A 24,195-nucleotide genomic window follows, 5' to 3' on the forward strand; every position below is an offset into this window, starting at 1 on the left:
CAAATATACGAAGCCCAACGAAATAAACAATTTTCAACAAAAAAGTCCGATTACGTAGTCGGGCTAGGCTTGCGCCCAGCCCCATGCCTTGCGTGAGGCCCAAGAGGCGCACGACCAAGGCTCGCACACCCCGGGCCCCTCGCGCGCGCGCGTCCCTTCAGCATCGCTGCCCCTGCGTGCGTGTTGTGCGTTCGTGTGTGTGTTGGACGTCGCATGGCTCGCGCCTTGCTTCGTCGCAGCCCCTCGCAAGCGTTCCGCCTGCCCCTTCCTCGCCCAGCGCGCACGCAGCACGCAGCACGCTTGCTGCTGCCCGTGTCGCTGCGGCTCGGCCTTCGTGTAGCAGCCCGTATGGCTCGACGAGCCATACGTCCACCACACTGGTGTTCGTGCCTTTGGTTCGTGATACGGACCAACTCAATTAAAATTTAATTTAATTTCACGAACTTGCATTAATTTTATTTTTCAAAAAGTTACGATTTTTATTGTCGAAAAACAACTATTTTTAACGATTTAATAAACTTTAACGACAATCCAATTTCATAAAATTATTAAATCAAGGGCTAACAATATTCAAACTTTTATGAACGAACGAATCAACATTAAAATTTGAAATTTTAATTAATAAAATCCGAAGCTTTAAATCGTTCTTTAACATTTAAATTTTGGATTTTTAATAATTTGGTTTAAGTTCGATTAAAATTAACGAAACCATTCAAAATTTTAATCCAATAATTTTTAAAATTAGCCACTGACCCATGAAATTATATCCCCTTTCCACTACAAGAAATTGTACTATTAACGACGGGAAATCCCGTCGCGAAAGGCCAATAATCGTTGATTAACGACGGGATTTCCTGTCGCGAACTCGTCATAAAAAGGGGCCGTCGTTAATAGAAATCCCGTCGTAAATCCGTCGTAAACCCATCATAAAAGACATTTGCGACGGTTATTCCCGTCATTGTTTGTTTTTTAGGCCCGTCGCAAAAGGATTTTGCGACGGGATTTTTGACCCGTCGTAATTAGGTTGTCGTTAAAGATACAAATTCTTGTAGTGTTCCCAATTAACCGAATTATTAAACCAAAATTAATTAAAATTCAATTAGGGTTTCAAATTTTACGAATTGGGGAAAGGCAAAATTAGGGTTTATACTTATCGAAAAAATCTGAAATATATACCATAGATCAATAATATACCCAGCAAGATTGTGTCAAAATTTCAAGCAATTCCGAGTAGTTTAGGTCGACCTTTTAATTGAAGTACTGTTCGACACTTTTAATTTTTAATGAAAAAATAACAAAAACGCCGAAAAAACGACACTTTGAGGCCTGTTTTTGCAATTCCTTTCTCATGAGTTGATCTTAGAAAATCGTTTTCAATCAAATTAGGGTTTTAAAACTCGAAAAAACGAACATTTTTTATTTCGGACCTGATTATTACGCAATTCATCCAATAATTCGTAAAAATTCCGAAAAATCAACAAAAATTCCAAATTTTTCGACAGATGCAAAAACAATAATAATCATGCTAATTCATGCTTTGAATACATAAGGCTCATGATACCACTGTAGGGGAATACAGTTAAACATAATAACATGTGCGGAACAATCCCCAAAGCCAGGAAACATGTATAAAAGCACAGATTAAGCAAACTTACATTCGAAGCGTGTTTTCCACAATAATATGTCAACGAACACGAACAAAGAACTCCACTTGTCGTTCCTCTACTTGGTTCACCGACACGTTCAGATCCGTCTTGATTATCGTAGCTTAGACAATCGATCAAGATACTTTGCTTTTGGGAAGAATTCACTTTGGAGGCACAGAGAGAATTAGGGTTCTCTGTGTCTAGGGTTTGAGTAATATGAATTGTGTGTTGGAATAATACAATTGACCTATTGTATTAATGATGTAACCGGCCAAGAACCAAAGGCCTTGACCGGCCACATCACGCAAGCCACGGACCGCACAGCCCAGCCCAGCGACACACACTGCAGGCCGAAGCCCACAGCGCGCGCGTCGAGCAGTTGGGCCGTGGGCCTGCTCGCTCGCGCTGCGTTGCTTGCTGTGCATGCTGTTGCGTGCTCGCGCCCAATGGGCTGGCCTTGCTCGCCTTTGCTCGCGAGCTTGCTCGCGAGCTTGCTGGCTCGTTGGGCCTTGCACGCTTACGTGCTTGGCTCGACGGGCCGGCAACTCCGATGCCCTTCGTATTCGCGATTTAATATATTTCCGATATATTATTTATCGTTTCGTATTCGACGAATCACCGTCGTACGATACGATTTATTCGTGTCGCCCAGCTTACGAATATTCGCGATACGATGTACGATTGCGACAAAGGTCGTATCGTATAATACGTTTCCAACTAATTCCCGAAAAGCTATTAAATGAATTTCCGATTCATTTAATCCGATGATCTGTTACGTGTCATTGGTGTGACCTTGTAGGTTCAGTCAAGAGTAAGTTGTGAGTTCAATATCCATTAGAACTCACTGATCGGAAGCATTGCTCCAGCTAGCTGTTCCGATCACTTGATCTCACTGAATTAATTGTTCGCAATTAATTTGAACCTTGGTATTAGACTTAATGCACCTTGGGTGAAGGACATGTTTCCTTCACATTGGAATTCCGTCGGAAGGATCCGACTGTCGGTAGGAGTCCGACTTATTATTATTATTTGGTGTATGGCGGGCTCCCATCACCCTTTCTTTCCTTTTGAGGATACTTTATTTTACCCGTTCGAAGCTATCTTTTTATTAAACTGTGAGTCAAGAGTCGTGTCAAGTGTCGAGTCTTGTCTCCATGTTTAATTGTTTATTATATGGCTTTTGCATGTGGATTATTTAATTTGTCGAGTGAAGCATGTTAGGATAGAATGTTATTCTAGCTTGTTCGTACTCAGCTTTTGCTGACTTCGTGCTTCATGTCTTCCGGTCATGGCCTTCACCTTAATGACCCTATGATGATCCATCAATTGCATTTGCGTTGTTGGGGAGTAGATTTTAATAAAGCAGGTTCGTAGAGATAACTTGGGGGAGAAGTTATCACTCCGTAACTTATAAACTCTATTATTTTTATTTAAAGTCATGACTACTATTTTCGGTTAATGGATTTCAAACGGTTTATTATTTTGAACTTGAGCCTCAACGGTTCCAATTTGTTTAATGACCATTAACTATTTATTTATTATGTTTTGAAAGTTAGTTAATTCCGCTGCGTAATTCTGGTAAATAGCCTTAGCCGTTATCACGGTGGCGGTAATATCTTAGTAATTCCTGTGTTTTAAGTTGGAAAATGTTTTATAAAAAGCAAGGAATTATTAGGGTGTTACAACCAGCCACACACCATCGACAACTCGGTTCGCCGGACCATTGACCCTAGATTTATCATGCAGAATGGGTGCAAGTCTCCCATTCGGATCCGCCTCCTCAAAACGACAAGGGTAATGAGAACGGATGGGAAAGCGACCAGTAATTTCGGCCCCTTGGCTCGAGTCAGCACGAACCTCTTCCTCGGATCTGTCGGCAGCATCGACACTCCCCGGGGTCCCGAGATCCTGAGAAGTTTCTCTCGACCTTTCTAGAGAAACCCTTTCCTCATCTGATCTCTCACTAGAAGAGGAAACAACAGTAGACTTCTTCTTCCACCTGCCCCCAACCATGGTTGAAGACCTTAAATCTAGGGTTTACAGAACAGGGAGGAGGAGAAAAAAGTGCGGAAAAGCAAGAAAAATACAAACAAATTACCTTCCCCCGAAGCGGAATTCGCCGACAAGTCAAACGGTACAAAGCCCCGAAGTTCCCAGTGAATTTGCAAAGATCTGAAGAAACTCGAAACAGAAGAGCCATAATTCTTTGAAGTTTTGAGAGAATGACGTGGATAAAGTTTGAAATGGTGAATTGGGTCGAGTATTTATAGGGGAACCTCCCAGAAACCGCCCAACTTCCACTTAAACCTATGCCACACGATTAAAATGAAACTGAAGAGACGATCGACACTTGTCATCAATGCATGAATTCAAAACCACCTTTTTGAATAAAGAGGCGGGACGTTTGGACTTCTGACATATGAATACTCGTCCATTTAATTCCAAATGGACCGGGTCTGGGGGGCATGTTGTTTGGGTGCGCAATTGACTCCCAATTGGGCCAACAGCCCAAAATCCCAAATGGCTACAACAATAACATACAAGCCATTTAACCCTCAAAGGCTAAGCAGTCACCCACGTGGCCCAAGACCCATCAAGTAATAAATGACCTATGGGGCATTTACTACACAAACACTATAAATAAGCCGCCAAGGCTCACACCTCACGGCACGCCCAATTTATTGCCTTAAGACTACTCTCTAGAGAACTCTCTCTAGAATCCGAGCATTGTTCTTACTTAGGCATCGGAGGGGCTTTCCTCGGAACACCCCCAAGGCCAGTTACATTGTTCATTGTGCAGGTAAATTCGGACACAACTCACTCAAGCAAGTTAGATCTTTCACATCAACAAATAGAGCCTTCATCCGAAACCAATTGTTTCAACACCGGAACAATAAATTTTTTTTTTTCAACTATTTATACCGTAGTGATTTACTCGGAAAAGTCGTGTTCAAAATATCATATTTACCCGACAAAACATTCTCTTTAGGTAAAAGTTGGAGGATAAAAGTTCATTAAATTTCGGTTTGTAATTATTTTTAATTGATTTAAAGTTTAGCTTATTTAGTAAACGAATTATAATACTTCATAATCTATATATATATATATATATATATATATATATATATATATATATATATATATATATATATATATATAATATATATATATATATATATATATATGGGAGTTTTTTGAAGAGATTTTAGAGTGACACATAGGATTGCCATGTCATTAAGTCCTAAAATGTGTTTAGAATCCTAAAACACGGTATATCCCCAAAAAAGATATCCGATGAGTCCAATAAACAAACAGATAAAAATTTGTAAAATAAACAAAAAGATAAAATTTGGAAAATAAATAAAACAAAAACGGTAAAAAGTGTAAAAATTTCAATCATACAAAACCCATGAGAAAAAATATCAAATGTCAATCATACCTCCCGTAACCCTATATTTATGTCGGTTGTGTTAAAATTTTAGCTTTTTTTTTTTTTTTTTTTTTTTGCTTTTATATTTCATCTTTTGTTGAATGAATGTGTTTTGATCAAAGTATTTTAGAGTTAATACTACGTTCATCTGTACATACTTAATATTACTAGTTGTTGGAACGTGCGCTAGCGCGCACGTTCCCCCAAGATATAAAAAACTATTTCCCGTAACACAATACAAATCATAAGCCTAATTACTCTATAGAAATGGTTGAAAGCATGAAAACAAACACCGCTGATTACTTGATGTAGGTTACATATATAGAAATCATGGCTAAGCATAAAAAAAAAATACATGACTAAGTTAAACACGACAGGCCTAATAGCATAAAGAACATTCGTGATGGTTCCTCGCCCAACTTTGTGGCAACTTACAACTCTGCAAGAAAAGATACATGATTACTTAGTTGATCAATGGTGAAGCAAGAAAGCAAGAAACTTGTCTGTCCTGCAGTTATTGATTGCAGTTATTGATTATACACAGACTATTGTCGTACTCAATCACCTGATATAAGGCCTTAATTTTTTCGTAGGTTTCCTACAAGAATTGAAATAATTATCACCCATACAAAACAAATATATTAAACCAACTTGCATAACAAATAAGGAACTTTTGCTATATTTGTAGTTCTAATTTCTATCTTACTTCATATGATTACTCATTACTGATTCAATATTCCATCGTTCTTAACTATTAAGTGAAGACATTACTTGTAGCCTAAAATGGCTTTTTCGCTCTCAACTTTGAACTAAATAACCTAAGTCACCATATGAAACCTTTTACATGTTTTATAAGCTTAGTTTTAACATTGTAAGACACATTCAAATGTATTTATTCACATTTAATGCTTATTGGGTCGTTATAGATCCTATTTGCCTAAAATGGCATTTTCTCGCCCAACTTTGAGCTAAGGAACCAAACTTATCATTTTAAACCGTTTACATGTTTTCTGTGGCACATTCAAGGTTTCTAAGACTCAATCTAATGTACTTATTCACATTTAAGGCTCATTTGGTCGATATAGGTCATATTTAAGCTAAACTAAGGCATTTTCGCTCCCATTTTTTAACTAAATGACGTAAGGGCTGATTTTAAACTTATTACATATTTTATAAGCCTAGTGTTAACTTTCTAAGACATATTCAAATGTATTTATTCACATTTAATTCTTATTGGGTCGTTATAGGTTCTATTTTGCCTAAAATGGCATTTTATCGCCCAACTTTGAGCTAAGGAACAAAACTTATCATTTTAAACCGTTTACATGTTTTATGTGTCACATTCAAGGTTTCTAATACTCATTCTAATGTATTTATTCCCATTTTAGGCTCATTTGGTCGATATAGGTCATATTTAGGCTAAGATAAGGCATTTTCGCTCCCATTTTTTAACTAAATGACCTAAGGGCTGATTTTAAACTTATTACATGTTTTATAAGCCTAGTGTTAACTTTCTAAGACATATTCAAATGTATTTATTCACATTTAAGGCTTATTTGATCGTTATAGGTCATATTTTGCCTAAAATGGCATTTACTCGCCCAACTTTGAGCTAAGGAACATAACTTATCATTTTAAACCGTTTACATGTTTTATGTGGCACATTCAAGGTTTCTAAGACTCATTCTAATATATTTATGCATATTTTAGGCTCATTTGGTCGATATAGGTTATATTTAAGCTAAACTAAGGCATTTTCGCTCCCATTTTTTAAGTAAATGACCTAAGGGCTGATTTTAAACTTATTACATGTTTTATAAGCCTAGTGTTAACTTTCTGAGACATATTCAAATGTATTTATTCACATTTAATGCTTATTGGGTCGTTATAGGTCCAATTTTGCCTAAAATGGCATTTTCTCGCCCAACTTTGAGCCAAGGAACCAAACTTATCTTTTTAAACCGTTTACATGTTTTATGTGTCACAATCAAGGTTTCTAAGACTCATTCAAATGTATTTATGCACATTTTAGGCTCATTTGGTCGATATAGGTCATATTTAGGCTTAACTAAGGCATTTTCGCTCCCATTTTTTAACTAAATGACCTAGGGGCTGATTTTAAGATTAATACATGTTTTATAAGCCTAGTGTTAACTTTATAAGATATATTCAAATGTATTAATTCACATTTAATGCTTATTTGGTCGTTATAGGTCCTATTTGGCCTAAAATGGTATTTTCTCGCCCAACTTTGAGCTAAGGAACCTAACTTATCATTTTAAACCGTTTACAAGTTTTATGTGGCACATTCAAGGTTTCTAAGACTCATTCTAATATATTTATGCATTTAGGCTCATTTGGTCGATATAGGTCATATTTAAGCTAAACTAAGGCATGTTCTCTCCCATTTTTTAACTAAATGATCTAAGAGCTGATTTTAAACTTATTACATGTTTTATAAGCCTAGTGTTAACTTTCTAAGACATATTCAAATGTATTTATTCACATTTAATGCTTATTTGATCGTTATAGGTAATATTTTGCCTAAAATGGCATTTTCTCACCCAAATTTGAGCTAAGGAACCTAACTTATCATTTTAAACCGTTTACATGTTTTATGTGTCACATTCAAGGTTTCTAAGACTCATTCTAATGTATTTATGCACATTTTAGGCTCATTTGGTTGATATAGGTCATATTTAGGCTAAACTAAGGCATTTTCGCTGCCATTTTTTAACTAAATGACCTAGGGGCTAATTTTAAACTTATTACATATTTTATAAGCCTAGTGTTAACTTTCTAAGACATATTCAAATGTATTTATTCACATTTAAGGCTCATTTTATCTTATAGGTCATATTTTGCCTAAAATGGCATTTTCTCGCCCAACTTTGAGCTAAGGAACCTAACTTATCATTTTAAACTGTTTACATGTTTTATGTGGCACATTCAAGGTTTCTAAGACTCATCTAATATATTTATGCATACTTTAGGCTTCTTTGGTCGATATAGGTTATATTTAAGCTAACTAATGCATTTTCGCTCCCATTTTTTAACTAAAGGACCTAATGGCTGATTTAAAACTTATTACATGTTTTATAAGATTAGTTTTAACTTCTAAGACACATTCAAATATATTTATTCAAATTTAAGCCTTATTTGGTCGTTATAGGTCCTATTTTGCCTAAAATGGCATTTTCTCACCCAACTTTGAGCTAAGGAACCTAACTTATCATTTTAAACCGTTTACATGTTTTATGTGGCACATTCAAGATTTCTAAGACTCATTCTAATCTATTTATACACATTTAAGGCTCATTTGGTCGATATAGGTCATATTTAGGCTAAACTAAGGCATTTTCGCTCCCATTTTTTAACTAAATGACCTAGGGGCTGATTTTAAACTTATTACATGTTTTATAAGCCTAGTGTTAACTTTCTAAGACATATTCAAATCATGATCAACATACAAATTCTAGCGTAGCCTACATATATTGTACATATCTAATCTCAAGAATAAAAATTCAAGAACAATTAAGCTAAAACAATTCATTAGATAAAAAGCCCCAAATTAAAGTACTTGAGGAGATTCATGTAATTGAGGGGATGGTGCCTTTAAAACCAATTTATTGTTCATTTGTTCGTCTTAGGCCAACTCATATAATGTCGAACTCTAAAAGTTACTGAATTTGTACATCTACAAATGAAACATGGGTTTACGTCAGCAATCAATAGTATATATCTCTATTTTCTTCCACACCTTAATACGTTGATCAACTAATGTCACTAAAACTCTTCTAATATGCATCAGACTCATTTTAAGTCTTCTACTAAACAATACAGCCCACCTGTCCATCTTACTTAGTAGAGTCATTAGATCACCTTAATTTTCCACCTTCCTCTTATACAAAAGGGAAATCAAATAGATTATCAAACATACCATTAAATACGTAAATACACAAAACAATTACTCCATCATACCTGTTAGCTTCTAATAAAACAAACCCAAAACCCCTGGAATGCCCAGTCTTCCGATCCCACATTACTCTAGCATCTCTGCAATGAACAAGAGAAAATCAGATTCATAGTGCCCACCAGCAGTTGGGATATGAAAAAAAGCTGCCTAAATGGTAAGCTCGGAGGATGAAAAGCATCTTACGAGCAGGTTTGATAAGAAGAGAAGCATGCGAACAATGTAGCATCTGTAACCTCGAGGCTCAAATTCCCAACAAGTACGTCATGATGATCTGAAAGGAAAGTAGAAAACATGATCCAATATAAATACATATCCATATAGGATAAATGAAATGGCCAAACACAGAATACCACGGACACAAACATCTACGCGCTACGTACTCGTCGTGTCCTCTCTTTAACTGCTCGCATATGCCCAATTAACTTTGATAGGTTGTCCAGAACTGAAATTTACAACAAAAAAGCTCACCTAAAAGCTATATGATTAGAAAATTTAACTAATAAAATAACGCACGTCATACTTACAGATGACGTCCATTAAGACTGACAATATTAAGAGAAGCTGATCTTCGATCATAGTAATCCACAAAGCCATAGGACGACTGACAACACAAGTGATGAGTGGAACATTAATCAACAAAAACAAGAGAGCTAATGTAGACACTTCAGGCCAGTCAAACTTATATCACAAAGACTCGTTGATAGACAACAGTAACCTACCTTCTCTTTCCGAATCAGCTTTCATCCTTCAATCATACCGGTGCTTGAGAAAACTTCCTGGTGAAGTGGATCGGTGACTTGTTCCCAACGTACCTACAATTGTGCCTCACAGATAAGAATTTCAAAAGATTACAACACGACTACGAATATACCTCAAGGTCCTTTGCAGCAGACATATTTTGCACTGACTTGAAGTTACAAGTTTACATAAAGCATTAAACTCGTAACCTAACAGGATCTCAAACACTATGTAAAAAACATATCTCTAACAAAGAAAACTAAAAAGGATGAACAACAAATTGACTCCCAAAAAGAGTGTTGTTACTTTTGGGTATGCTAGATTTAATGTTCTCAATTTTCCATTAAAGATAGCTGTAATGGAGCTATGGCTCTTTTTTCACATAATTGATTTCAAACGGCAAGTTGATTGTGGGAATAGCAGAATAGCAGAATGTAGGAAACCAAATAAGGCCATCCATGATTCCAATAATAAGGCATATGATATGTTTAATCCTTATAAATAGACATTAAATGGAACTTACAGATAGATGAATGTTCTTTGATCTACAAAATTCGTGCAGCTTTACTTGTTGCCAGATGCCATTCTACTTTGTTTACCGCATGAGGAGCACGAGAAACTTTCAGAAACCATTTTGAATTTATGTTCAAGAAAAGAACCAAAAATCAAATAAAATAGCAGGAAAAGGAACGTTGAAATAGTAAATTTAACAATTCAATTAAACCAGCCATAATTCAATAAAATCAACAGTTAAACCCAAGAAACAAAACCCTAATTCGGAAAATCCAGAAAAAGGAGACTCAGAAGGAGTACCCGTTTTGTGATAGAACAACAAACAAAATAGAATCAAACAGTAGCAACACGACATACAATCAAATAAAAACCAAGAACAATAGCCAGCCTCAAGCAATTCAACATAGAAAAATCCACATATTCAAATTCTTAACACCAATAAACCAAAATTTCATACCCATAAAAAAGAGGGGAGTAAGTACTAAACCTCAGTGGTGAGTCATATCAAGCTTAGACTTCTCAAAGTAACAACAAAACAACACAAACAACTCCAAACTTCCCCTTCATAGACGGAAAATTAAAATCAATAAATTATAACCCATAAATAAATTAAGAAGTAATCATCAACTAAACCCTATATTTAATCGAAAAAATCAACAAAATCCATAAACCAAAAACCAGAAAAATAATTTAAATCGGGCAAATTGAAGAAAAAATAAGACAAAGACGAAATTTGTATACCTTAACCACCAGCTATAGTAGAAGATTCATCAAAAACCCTAGCCGCCATTGTAGTATCAAGTTCATCGAAAACCCTAGCCGTCAAATCCGACACCAACATCGAAGGAATTATTCTGTGTAGAGTACTCGTAGATCAGATTAGAAGAATTAAACAAATTCCTATATCCATGAGAAATACTCCACATCGGTTCCTCTTCTTCCTTCTCGTCCATTTCAGATCTCCAAAACATGGAGTTGAATGTGAAGATCGGAAGTAGAAGACAAGAGAAAGGAGAAGCAGCTAGGGTTTTGAGAGAGAAAATAATGGAGGGGGAAGAGAGGCATGGGAGGTGGAGCGGATCTTGAGAGAGAAAATAATGGAGGGGGAAGAGAGGCATGGGCGAGAGGAAAGGCACTGGGAAGAGGAAAGCAGTTCTTTAAGTCAAGGAACGTGGCATTGGGTGTGATGAAGGGCAGAACTGATAATTAGAAGGTATATAAGGGTATTTTGGTCATGGGACTATTGCATGAATAGTGAAGTATAACTCTACACTTTTAAAAGGTTGTAGATTGTTCATTATGTAGGGTACATGTGGTCGTTGTTTGAGAGTCATAGCCATAGACTCGAAGGGAGTGATATTTGCGGCCACCAGTTATGCTTTCTTTTGTAACAACTTTAAAATTTTAGTACTAAGCATTTTGTTTATTGCATCTTATATATTATGTACCTGAATAATTCTCCATATAAATCAAGGTTAAAGTTCGTAACAAATTATCATTCTCTAGGTTTAGTACGGAGTATTTAGTATGTGTCAATATTTCAATTTAACAAAGCTTTAAGTGTTGTTCATTAAGATACATGTTTATACATTTTTTTTATAAGGAGGTGACTTGCAATGAGAATTTGAAACGTCAAGGCTTAGCTTATATGATTGATCTTTTAAATTTTTACAGGTTGTCGATTTTCAGAATTAATCTCAAAAATTAATAATATATGGAGTATTTTTTTTAATGGAATAGATTTTTTTTTTTTTAAATGGAATCCTATAAAATAGACTCTATTATTTATTATTCATCTGATTCATATTAAACTAAAGATAAAGTTAGTAAATTTTACTCAACAAAATTTTGTTAGATAAGATAAAGTTAATATTTATCTATTGCATCAAGTTTTAAATCATCCAATCACAAAAAATTTAAGATAAATTTTACGAAACGTATTTGTGGTTTAACGTTAACGTGATCAAAGATAAAAATCCTCTATGGCTCTATCCTAATCACCCTCTAAAAAAATCAAATATAAATATGTATAAAAGTAAAAAGATAGGACTGATCATGATATAAAATTTATATATATAGTTTTTTTTTTGTGACAGGATATAAAATTTAATTTGATGTCTACTTTAAGTACTTATATCATGTTAATTATACTTATTGTTACTGAATACATAAAAAGAAACAATCCCCGTATCATTTAATTTGACATTTTCTAAATACAAAAACCTTATGGTTGAATAATATTAGGCTATAAATCAGCTAATAAAAAAAAAATTAGACTACAATAATAAAACAAAAAGAAAAAACAATTAAGTTAACCCGTGCATCGCACGAGTTTCAAATCTAGTTTTTATTATAACTGAGAGTAGTCCGGTCTAGTGGCCCAAGCTATTAATTATAAAAAGTTGATATTTAAACAATATTTATTGAAACGAATCTAACAAGACCCTATCCTTTATTTTTTCTTAGTGTCCAAAATTCAATGGTGTCACGTAAATATGTAAATAAGAATAGAGGAAGTACTTCGTAATATGGAAGCAACACTCGAGCAAGCAAATCAAGCGAAGTAAAATACTTCCTCCGTTCTTATTTACATGATCATAATTGGGTTGTTGACACTATTCACACAATCTCTTTTAACTTCTTTTTTGTGATTTATACTTAAGAAAAAACATATCGTGTTGGGAGATATAATAGAGATCCGTCTTAATTTTATTTCCTCTAAATATTAACTTTTTATTATTTTTTCTTATCCACAAGTGAAATTAAATTTGAAATCGTGCATTAACAAACGTGTCTAAATAATCGTGTATAAAAAAGAACAGAGGAAGTACTTATGGTTAGGGGTGTGCACAGGTCCAAAACCGGACTGGATAGGTCCGGAATCAGTTGGACCAGTGGACCAATTTTTTAGAATTCAAAAACCGAGGACCGGACCGGAAAGAATCCGATCCGGACCCAAACCGAAAAATTCAAGCCTCGTCCGGTTTCGGACCGACTTGGACCGATTTATAAAAATATCCAAAGTCTTTGTTTTGTTTTTGGGAGAATGTATGTGGGCTACAAGTTGGGCTCTTCCATCTAAAATTTTTATTTTTAAAATTATATCCCAGATCATCGGTCCGAACCGAAAAATTCCGATTTTGACCGGACCAGACCAGTATCCAAAAATCGCATATTTTTAAGGAGTAAGGACTGGACCGGAATCCATTGATCCGGTCAGGTCCGGTTTAATTTCGTCCGGTGTCGGTCCAATTTCCGATCCGGACCGGACCGTGCACAGAGTTATGATAGTGTAGACGAACCACGAGCAGCTCCATTCGTGGTTCATGGTCACCCGTAGATGGCTAGACCCTATTAGTGGTTAACAATTAGAATTCAGAAGCCTTTACATAGTTACCCACTTACCCAGCACCCAGTTTCAAGTGTAGAGCCCTACAATTATTTCCAGAACTAGACCAAGAAAAGAGAGAAGAAGAAAGGAAAAACCATGGCGATAACACCAATTCCAAGTGACACATTCAAGCTGGGATTCGTGGGAGCTGGAAAAATGGCGGAAAGCATAGCTAGAGGTGTCGTCAACTCCGGTGTTTTACCTCCTTCCCGGATTCTAACTGCCCACCTCAGCGCCCAACGCCGCGAGGCTTTTCAGTCTTTCGGCGTCTCCGTCGTCGATCACAATCACCAGGTTTCTTTCTATAAATTGATGATTAATTGCTTATTTTTTTTTTTAAATTTTTTTTTTTTATCAATTATTATCAATTTCCTCATATTCGGCATCACGGCATGCATTGGTTATGGATTTCATCGTATTTGTGCATGAATTTGTAGAATTGATTTGAATTTATATGCTTGGTTATCATACCTTACATATATATGGAGTAATTTGGATTCACTAAGCTAGCGAACTGGCGTATGTTGGGTGAGAACTGATGAATTTTGTTAGAAATTGTTCGTCGCTTAGTTGTCGAGTAGGCTCACTCTTCGGATACGATTAGTTTCAGTGTTTTAATTATACGAATTCAGTCTTTGTCACCTCTTCTTGTATTAAATTTGCTATTCAATGGAGTAAATGTGTGGTTTCTACAGGTTGTTGAAGAATGTGACGTGGTTATTTTCTCTGTAAAACCTCAAATTGGTACTCCTACTACATTCTTTATGCATTTGGTTTCATATGTTTGTGATTTTTGTTAAAGTTTATGGTATTTTGAACGTAGGAGGAGGTTCCTCGTTTGAATTCCATACTTACTCTCCCCAAGTTGTATCGTCAAATATTAGGAACATTTGGAATTTTGCATTTAGTGTGGAAGCCCACTTGCATAAATATACATTTGCCTGACACGGATGAAGAAAGCTTTAATTAGTTTGAAAATTGTAATTTGACAATGTAATGGGACTTTGGGAAAAAATGATGTTTTTTTTTACTATCAATGGGACATAAGGATTAGTATGTAGTCGGCCTTTTAAGTATTGCCTTGTTGAGTTCTGTACTAATACAATTATTTAAGGTTGTCTCTGGCATTTAATCTTGTTATCTTTTGTCATGTGGTGCAGTCAAGGATGTGGTGTTACGGTTGAAACCAAAGCTTTCAGAGAAACAGCTGCTTGTATCAGTTGTTGCTGGAACAAAATTGAAGGATTTACAGGTATTCGTGGTGGAAAAATCAAACAACTAGGCTCTTTATTGGTTATGTAAGAAATATCTTCTCTATGGACTTTTAAGTAGATTATAAATTTATTTCTTTATCTGTTTGTCAATAATCTTCAATTGGAATAACACTAGTTGATAGTCTTACAGAAAATTATCGCTAAACATCACATTATAGATTATACGATTGCTATGTTCTCTCTGGAGATACTTTTGGTTCTTTTGGTTTTTGTAACTTTTACAAATAAATCTACAATGTTCAACCCAAAAATTTAGAAGTCGGGAGAGTAAAAGAAAACCATGCAGTCTGTTGAAATTTCTAAATAATTCCTGTTGTACTGTTGCATCGAGGTTTTACACCTGTTAATCTATTTGTTGTTGCCTCTTTGACAGGAATGGGCCGGACAAAGCCGTTTTATTAGGGTAATGCCTAATACTCCTGCTGCCGTTGGAATGGCAGCATCAGGTTTGTTTCCATCTTTTAGTAGTGTTATTCTGGTACATTTGAAACTTGTTATTTTTCTACTGCAATTTCCAGAGTGATGATCATTCTTTAATATATTGCGTGGCCTCTGTGTTCAATGCATCAATGCATTAACTAGTCTTGGTCTTGCTGATTGCTGAATAGTACAGTATCTTTTATGTAGTAAACAGTTACGTAAAAGTGATACTTACGTGATATTCATGAAATATTAAATTATTACTTCCTCTATTCCAAAACACGTGTCTTTTTAGGTTATGCTCACACAAGAAAAGAAGTTGAAGTTAAACTAACAAGTTATGGTTCCTTAGGACTTCATTGATTTTTGACAATATTCACACAAGCTCGTTTGACTTAGTAATTATGTGTGCTTATAAATCTAAAGCATACAAACCATTTGATAACTTAGCAAAGAGATAGAACATATCATTCAAAAATGTAGAATAACAATTATCCTACTACCTCCGTTCCTAAAAGTTCTTTACGCTTTCCGTTTTAGTCCGTTCCTGAAAGTTCTTTACACTTCTACTTTATTCCATTTTTACTCTTGTTTGGCCCACCATAACTTACCCACTCACAATACTTTAATATTAGTTTCCACCCACTCACATTGTTGGACAATTTATAGCCACTTATTTTCCATTTGTTACCCCACCATCACATGTTCACCAAAATTCCTTAATTACCGTGCAAATAGTAACCGTAAAGATCATTTAGGAACGGAGGTAGTATATAGTAAATGAAAAACCTTCAGTATCCAAAATAGGAATCAAAATGATGTTCTTAGTAATAGCTGGAACATAATATTCATTTCTTTTTTTCTTTTTTTTAATAATTGCACCATTTGGATTTTAGCACTATTCCCATTTTTATATAGTCAATTTTTTGGGTTTATATGTAAGGGAAAATATATTCCTATGGGATCTTGTTAGATTCGTCTCGAAATATAGTTTCAAATTGTCAATATTTTATAATTTTTTCAAATGTATAATGAGAGATATTAGTGGTTAAAAATAGTGCATTGGCAAGCGTGAAATGATGCAATAATGAAAAAAATGGAGGATCCGTAAGGTAAAGACAGACTATAAACTCCCATTACCAACGCAACAACACTTGCTTCATTGCGAAACGCGAAGATCTACCTCTCATTTTGTCAACGCTCTACTTCTTCTTAGTACTTGTACATTACAAATAATGTGAGAACTACGAACGGTTTCAAATACCCAAAACAAAAGTTGCTCAGTTAATTTCTACTCCCTCCGTCCCGGAATACTTGACCTGTTTTCCGGCCGTCCCTTAATACTTGACCTGTTTCTAAAAATGGAAATATTCTAACAATATTATATTATTTCTCACTCCACCCCTATTAACCCACCTACCCCTACTCCATACAAAAAATAATTAAAAATTCAACCCCTACTCTCCCCCAACCCCACCTCTTAACCTACCTCCCACTAACTACATTAGAATAATACTCCACTATCAACTACTACCTATTAAATTAAATAAGTCAATTCAAGTTCCTTAAACTCTGTGCCGGTCAAACCGGGTCGAGTATTCCGGGACGGAGGGAGTATAACATAGGTACTTGAAGTAGAAGTACCCTTCTTCTTGTCCTCTTCCAATGACCAATCTTTTGACTGTAGTAGCATTCGGGTTCAACTGCTACTTTTGCTTTGGGAGTGGTCTTTGGCTTTTCAGAAGTATCGATTTGGCAACATTCTTGCCTTTTTCCCTCTTCCCAGGAGTCCCAGAACGACTTCCCTTTACGAACCATAAGAACATCCTTATGTTCCATTTCTGGCTCGTTAGGCATGTTCCTCTCATACCTGAATAAGCATCCCATGCAACGTTTGGAAGGTTGCTTCCCCTCCTTGCATGTAAAAGCTCAAACGAAAGGTTTTTGAACCCTTCAGGCAACAAATTGATCACTATATCAATAGCCGACTTCGAGGATAAGGAAACCCCAACTTTTCCATGTTCTGAAAACGCCCAATCATATTGAAAACATGCGGACCAACTGGTTATCCTCTCCCTAACTTACATTCGAGAAATTTACGATTAGCCTTGAATCTCTCCAATCTAGCACGGAAATATAGTTTTCAGCTGCTGAATTATGTTGTGTGCATCTATACCATTTTTGAAAGTCTGGTTCCATGCACGCAAGCATCATACATGTGACTTGCACAGAATTGTCAATGAGAGTTTGCCTAGCTGTTCTCTCGGCTGCGCAAGCTGTTGGTGGAAGAAGGGGTTAAGTGTCAAAAATAAACTTTCTTCCTTCAGCTCTTAGAGCAATTCTCGGAGCCCTTTCCCAATCAAGGAAATTTTCAGCATTCAGTTTGTCATTTCTCAAGGGCATGTCGCAAATTAAAGGCGGAGTTGTTGTTGTTGTTACTAAATATGATATCTACAATAAATAAATAAGCAAGTTTTCAATAAATGTTTATCAAAATAGTATTTAAACATGTTCTAAACTACTACTAACCGTTTATTCAAATTAAATGTCCCATTTTGAATGATCGAATCAATCTTTGCTTTCCATGCAACTCTTGTAATTAGATTCCCACGTGTGTTAGTATGGAAGAGAACGATCTAATCAATCATTGCTTTCTTGGGAGGGGTGCCGGTTTTGGAGTTTTAGGTTAGGGTTTTTGTTTTCATTTTTATGTCATACACTGATAAAACTTGATTGCCTAAAACCCTAATATTATAACTACTTATAAAAGGAGAATTAGGTTGAAAAGGAGAAAACAAAACCCACCCTTTTCCCTCTTAGTGGCGGGCCACCATAGGGCCTTTTGCGCCCAATTTACTTGTTCAAATTAATGCTTATTTATGTGACCTTATAGGAATTAAGTTAAAATTTGTTTTAGGCCCAATCTAACTGCAACCTACTTTCATAATTATTCTCTAGCAAGTGATTATGAATTTCTAAAATAACATGATGAATCTCCATAATATTTCCTAATTATGTTTAATAATTGCCGGAAATTTCTTAGGAAATAATTCCTTCAGAACCTCCATGCACATCAAGGAGTCCAGAAACAAAAAATGAGATTCACACCTCAGCTCTGCACTCTTGAGACTCAGCCTATTAAGTATTAACACTTGATGCTGGTCTACTGAGCACGTCTCAGATGCTGTTGTGAGAATCTTTGTGTATTGTTTTGTGATAGAGGACATTTTAGCGATATACTTTTCCTATCTTCATTTTACATGGGAGGAGGGGGGGGGGGGGGGGGGGGTGGAGTTGAACCCTAAAATACTCAAGTTACCTGATTAAGCATTTCAACTTGTTTACACCAACCGGATAGGACCACTACACCAAAGATAGAACTTAATTTACATAACAGGTCTTCACTTATTTGCCTCCTGATGCCTTCTTTAGCAAGAGCATCAGCTACCTACCAAATATAATTGATAATGAAAATAAACCAAAATTTGTGAGTTGAACTGAACTCTCAAGCTATCAAAATGTTTAAACTGCAGAATCTTTATTATCTTTTATGTGCTTCCTCACCATTTCCAAAAATAAATGTTAAAATGCTTCCAAATTCTCAATAGCTGTCAAGTTTTGAAAGAGCACTGTGGAACAAGAAGTTCTACCTTGTTTGAATACACCAACCAAAGGATAATAACTTATTTTTGGTCAATTGGTAAATCTGATTCTGTTGAATTGCAAGTGGGTCTGGTCGTCTGGACCACGGATATTAAGGTGAAGAGTCAATCACTTATTAGCCTAAGGGCTTGTTTAACGGCTTTGGCCTAGTTTCTAAGAAACAACTTCTATTTCCTAGAAGTAGTTTTCCAGAAACTGTTTCTCGAGAAACTACGAGGGCGTTTGGCCACACAATTAAGGAAAGTACTTCTAGGAACTTCTAAGAAACTTATAATGTTCGGCCAATTTATTGTTCTACATTTTTTAAAATTTTCTAATATGATATGGAGTGTTGTTCACCATAGCCGCTTATCACTACCAACCTGCGAAATTCTAAGATTTCTAACCCCTACCATACATTCACAACTTCAATTTTTTTTTATAAAAGTACTTTATTCCCTAACTTCATTGTTGGAACTTATAAGTTATAGGAACTCAAATCAGAGTTTGTGATATCAACCCAATTGAATTGAATACCAAAAAATCCAAAAAAAAAAAAAATTAAAACATTGGAAAATAAGAGTAAATCACCACCTACAATTGTTCGGACCACCCATATCTCGTCCATGGTGTAGATCACCAGAGAACCAAAGAGGGGCAGGTGATCGTTGTGTCGTGGTTATGCCAATGGAGATGTTACCGTTTTTAAAAAAATAAATTCAGATTTGTTTTGAAATGCGAGAGAAAGAGAGATTTGAGGAAAGAGGGAAGGGAATGGAGTTGGGCCATTTTTGTAGATATCTGGAATTTTTGCTGAGGAGAGAGAACATGATGGTGGGAGTAGAAATGGGTTTCTTAGGTGGGATAATATGGTTCACTGCAATTTTCATTAAGTGGAAGCAAGTGCTCCCCGAGAAACTATAATTGAGAAGCTTGTATTTGGAGCTTCTATTTCTGTGGCCTATAGGAACCGTTTTGGGCTTCTTGGAAGTTAATTTCTACTTCTCCCAAAACCCATGTTATGCCAAGTTTCTATTTCTTGCGAAGCTGCTCTAGGAGCTTGACCAAACAACCACTAAGTTCCATTAATAATCAATTAGCAATAGGAGTAACTCACTGTGTTTATATTTTTGTCATTATTTCTTGTTTCCCTTAATGTAGGACAATTGGCTTGTGGGCGTTCTCGAAACAGATTCTATTTGAGCTCTTTGCTCTGTGCTTGCAAATTTGAAAGTCCCATTTTAAAAGTACATCTGGTTCATGAGGTTGTCTTTAGTTTGTTTTTTCTCGTCTCACTCTATTGTGCGTAATTGCATCTGATCTTTTGTTGTATGCTGACAATATTGAAGTGATAAGTTTGGGAGGGACAGCAACTGAAGAGGATGGTGAACTTATAGAAAGATTATTTGGAGCAATTGGCAAGGCTTGGAGAGCCAATGAAAAATTGTTTGATGCAGTTACTGGTCTAAGGTATGTCTGAAGTACTTGAACCTTGTGACTTGTCAAAGCATCCCATATATATTACTCTTATGTCGTGAAGCTTTTGTTGGTGTCAAATATCTGTAATAGATGAAGGTGCATCTGATCAAATCTCTTCCACCTGAACATTATAATTGTCCTTGATATGTGTAGTGGAAGTGGGCCAGCATATATATTCTTGGCCATTGAAGCATTGGCTGATGGAGGAGTTGCTGCAGGTCTGCCACGAGAACTTGCCAAGGGTTTAGCTGCTCAAACTGTAAGTTCCACCCCCATTTTCTGCAATGTGACCTTGTTGTATTTTGTTGTGTATTTCCTTTACAGTATCTGCTTTAGCATGTAATTTTCTACTCTATCATGTGTTACTTTTGATTTAGTAACTACGAGACCAGAACCGAACAGTAATATTTTCGCTTTTTTGGGTATAGTAACTGTTCTCTTCTTGTATCTTCCCTTCAAAAGAACAAAAACAAAAAACAAAAAAAAAATCTTATTCTGTCTTTCACTCAAGGTATCCTCACTCATCTACTGTAAATCTTACCGAAGCGAAAAAAGTCATGAGGTGGAGTGTTCTACCCTTCCCTAGGTTTCACTGTTTCAGCTCACTCTATGTTATGAACTTGGATGGATTGAATGCTTACACCCATTTACATCTATGCCCTTGCCGGGACGGGTCGTGCTTTGGGCTTCAAAACAGAGGAACCAACCTAGAACCATTGGCAATTATGACAGCTGTTGGAAACCTCAGGCTAGTTGACGTGATATTCACCAAACAAGATCCTTAAAATTACCTTAGCAAGATTCTTTATCTTTCAGTTTTGTATAATCTTATTATTATTATTATTATTTCTGTTAAGAGTGTGACCAAGTTGTATGGTTATCTTGCAGGTTCTCGGAGCAGCATCCATGGCTGTTAACAGTGGGAAACATCCTGCTCAGCTGAAAGACGATGTTGCATCACCTGGAGGCACAACAATTGCTGGCATTCATGAGTTGGAGAAAGGTGGATTTCGTGGAACCTTGATTAATGCGGTTGTGGCAGCTGCAAAACGGGGTCACGAACTTTCCCAGAACTAACTCTATCAATGAAACACCTTGCTGTTTTTTTAGAGCAACAGCCATTGTATCTGGGGACTCCAAAATGCTGCAGAAAATTGCATATAGTCGATTTTCTTTTGTACCAATCAAGCAACTAAATTTATGCAATACTAGCATGCTCGGATCTCCTTTTATACAATAACTAGCTTTTGGGCCCTGGCGATGCCCCCAGTTACTACATTAATAACATTTACATTTACTTTTTTTTTTTTTGCAATGATAACATGAAACATGTAATAGCTTAGTGGTAAAAACTTTATTGTTCAAGCTCAAGGTCAAGGGTTCAAACGTTACTAGGGATGTCAATGGGGCGGGGCGGATGCGGATGTTGGTGCCTCCATCCCCATCCCCATCAATAAATGTCATCCCCATCCCCGCCCCATCACCCATGGCGGGTACAAAATCCATCCCCATCCCCGCCCCACCGGGTACAACCTAAAATCCATCCCCGCCCCAGCACCCGCCTGGGTATCCATCCCCGTCTCATCCCCGCCCCATCCCCGCCCCATACCCGCCTAGTTTTTTTATAATGAAAAAGAATATCAAAAAAATACCTGATAATTGAATATAGCAAATATAATGGAAAATAAGTACTCCCGCACAAACAAATCCAAAAAAAAATATCTTCTAATACATCATAATTGTCTTTAATTAAGTTTGAAGTAATCAATCTCAATCCACGCAAGTCACATCAATTTGTTCACTAACCGAGGTAAAAGGACAATACCCGAGTCGGATTGGCGCATATGAAATGGGGCGGGCGGGGATGGGGTGGGGCGGGGCGGGTCCAACATAAAATCCACACCCGCCCCATCACCCATGGCGGGTACAACTTTTGTACCCATCCCCGCCCTATCACCCACCAAACCTCCCCCATCCCCGCCTACTTAGGGCGGATGCGGGGCGGGTCTCCTATAAAATCCGCCCCACTGACATCCCTAAACGTTACGCCAATCATGTTTGACTTTTTTTTATAGTATATGAAGATTTTTTTTTTTTTTTTTTTTATAAAAGGTAAGGAAAAAGAGCTTAGGAGCCCCTCCGCACGAGGGTGCAACCTAAGTAGTCACTATTTACAATTTCCTCTAATTTTGGGCTAGAACTAGTAGTAATATACATAGGGTCAACAGTTAAATGGCCTACATTAGCGATCCAGTCTGCAGCTCTATTTGCCTCCCGAAAGATATGCTGAATATGAACCGAGTTAAAATGCTGCAGAAGAGTTTTGCAGTCCTGAATAATGTTGTGAAGTTTCTAGGGCGTTTTCCAGACTCCTTTTAAAGAATTTATAACAAGTAGATCATCACCTTCGATGTAGATCTCCTTAACACCATTGCCGATGGCCTCTTGAATGCCTTTATGGAGAGCCATTGCTTCAGCCATGAAAACCTGGGTGTTACCAAGGTTAAAAGTTCGGGCTGAAATGGTTTTCCCATTACAATCTCTGATAATGATGCCCGCTGCTGCTGATGAAGACTTGCAAGAACCGTCGAAGTTAAGTTTGAAGGCGCCCATCGGGGGCGGAAACCACCTAACCAGAATGGGAGGAGAGGTGGTTGGGAGAGTGATTGATTGGCTCTGGTTGGTGAAAGGGGTACCTCTAAGTTGGTGGGAGTCCGTGAGAAGCCTGAGTTCCCATTCTTTGAAGGCATGAGCAGCCTTAAAATAGCAACGACAGGGTGAGACTTGGGTGTTAGAAAAAACTAGTGCATTTCGTTCTTTCCGGATTGACCAACAAAGATAAATAAATTTCTGAAGTACTTTCTGGTATCGTCTGAGATACTCTAAGGTATCTGTAATACCCCGAATTTTTAAAACTCGGTTAATTTTGCTTAATTATTTTTATTTAGCTTAAAATCGTTTTAAATCCTAAATTTGAACTTTATTTTAATTAACAAAGTTTTATTTCGCTTGATATTTTTTAAAATATTGCTACATGATTTATTTATTTTCAGTTTATAATTTAATTTCATATTTACGAGCTGAACGACCTTTTTAAATTTTAATTATTTTCGGATTTCTAAATTTATTTTATTCAGAAACTAAATTAATTATTTAACGTTCTTATTTTTATTCGGAAACTAAATTTATTTTTCGTTAACGATATTTATTATTATTATTTTTTTTATAAAGAATTAATACTGCTAAACATTTCTATTTTTTTTTAGTATCCAAAAATAGCAACAAAATTTCTGAAATTTTGTTCAACCATGTGAAATTACGAAAATGCCCTTGGAGGAGCAAAATTCCATTTATCTTCTTCCTCCTACTCTCTACGTATGTTTCATTCCCCCTTTTCTTTGAAATCAGTCCAAATTCTTGCCTTGGAGACCAAGGATTTCTCCTTCTTCATCACTCTACCTTCTTACAAAAATCAGAATTTCCAATTCAATTTCAATAAATCAACCAAAACACAAAATCCAATCTCACTCACCTTGTTCTTCTATGACTCAAATCACCACCGCCAACATCCACCGTCCGACCACCACCTCAACCATCGACCACCATTGTCTACCACCTCTGACAACCACCTCAACCACCCTGATCGCCGTTGCCCCCCAGCACCACCGTACCCCACCGTACTCCCT

At 36.4% G+C, this 24,195-nt stretch overlaps 1 protein-coding gene and 1 long non-coding RNA gene across 2 annotated transcripts; one reads left to right on the forward strand and one right to left on the reverse strand.

Moving 5' to 3' along the window:
- Positions 1–5,272: 5,272 nt before the first annotated feature.
- LOC110778506 (uncharacterized) lies at positions 5,273–11,473 on the reverse strand. The gene is made up of 6 exons (XR_008926564.1): positions 11,045–11,473; positions 10,314–10,376; positions 9,433–9,864; positions 9,236–9,323; positions 9,058–9,132; positions 5,273–5,515 (listed from the first exon to the last, which is right to left on the reverse strand). It is a non-coding gene; the product is annotated as an uncharacterized lncRNA (long non-coding RNA).
- A 2,232-nt stretch (positions 11,474–13,705) lies between these two features.
- LOC110778505 (pyrroline-5-carboxylate reductase) lies at positions 13,706–21,812 on the forward strand. Its single transcript, XM_021983061.2, has 7 exons — positions 13,706–13,988; positions 14,390–14,438; positions 14,855–14,946; positions 15,342–15,414; positions 20,380–20,500; positions 20,663–20,768; positions 21,398–21,812. The coding sequence occupies exons 1-7, from the start codon at positions 13,791–13,793 to the stop codon at positions 21,584–21,586; spliced, it is 828 nt and encodes a 275-aa protein (XP_021838753.1). The 5' UTR covers positions 13,706–13,790; the 3' UTR covers positions 21,587–21,812.
- Positions 21,813–24,195: the final 2,383 nt, after the last annotated feature.

The sequence above is a fragment of the Spinacia oleracea genome, chromosome 1, assembly GCF_020520425.1.
Source record: "Spinacia oleracea cultivar Varoflay chromosome 1, BTI_SOV_V1, whole genome shotgun sequence".
In the NCBI taxonomy this organism is placed as follows: Eukaryota; Viridiplantae; Streptophyta; class Magnoliopsida; order Caryophyllales; family Amaranthaceae; genus Spinacia; species Spinacia oleracea.

What these genes read in the sequence shown, in the direction of transcription:
- LOC110778505 (XM_021983061.2), top strand. Translation starts at nt 13,791, where the DNA reads ATGGCGATAACACCAATTCCAAGTGACACATTCAAGCTGGGATTCGTG. An exon ending in TCGTCGATCACAATCACCAG is followed by an intron (nt 13,989 to 14,389) that starts GTTTCTTTCTAT and finishes TGGTTTCTACAG; the next exon opens with GTTGTTGAAGAATGTGACGT. An exon ending in AGGGTTTAGCTGCTCAAACT is followed by an intron (nt 20,769 to 21,397) that starts GTAAGTTCCACC and finishes GTTATCTTGCAG; the next exon opens with GTTCTCGGAGCAGCATCCAT.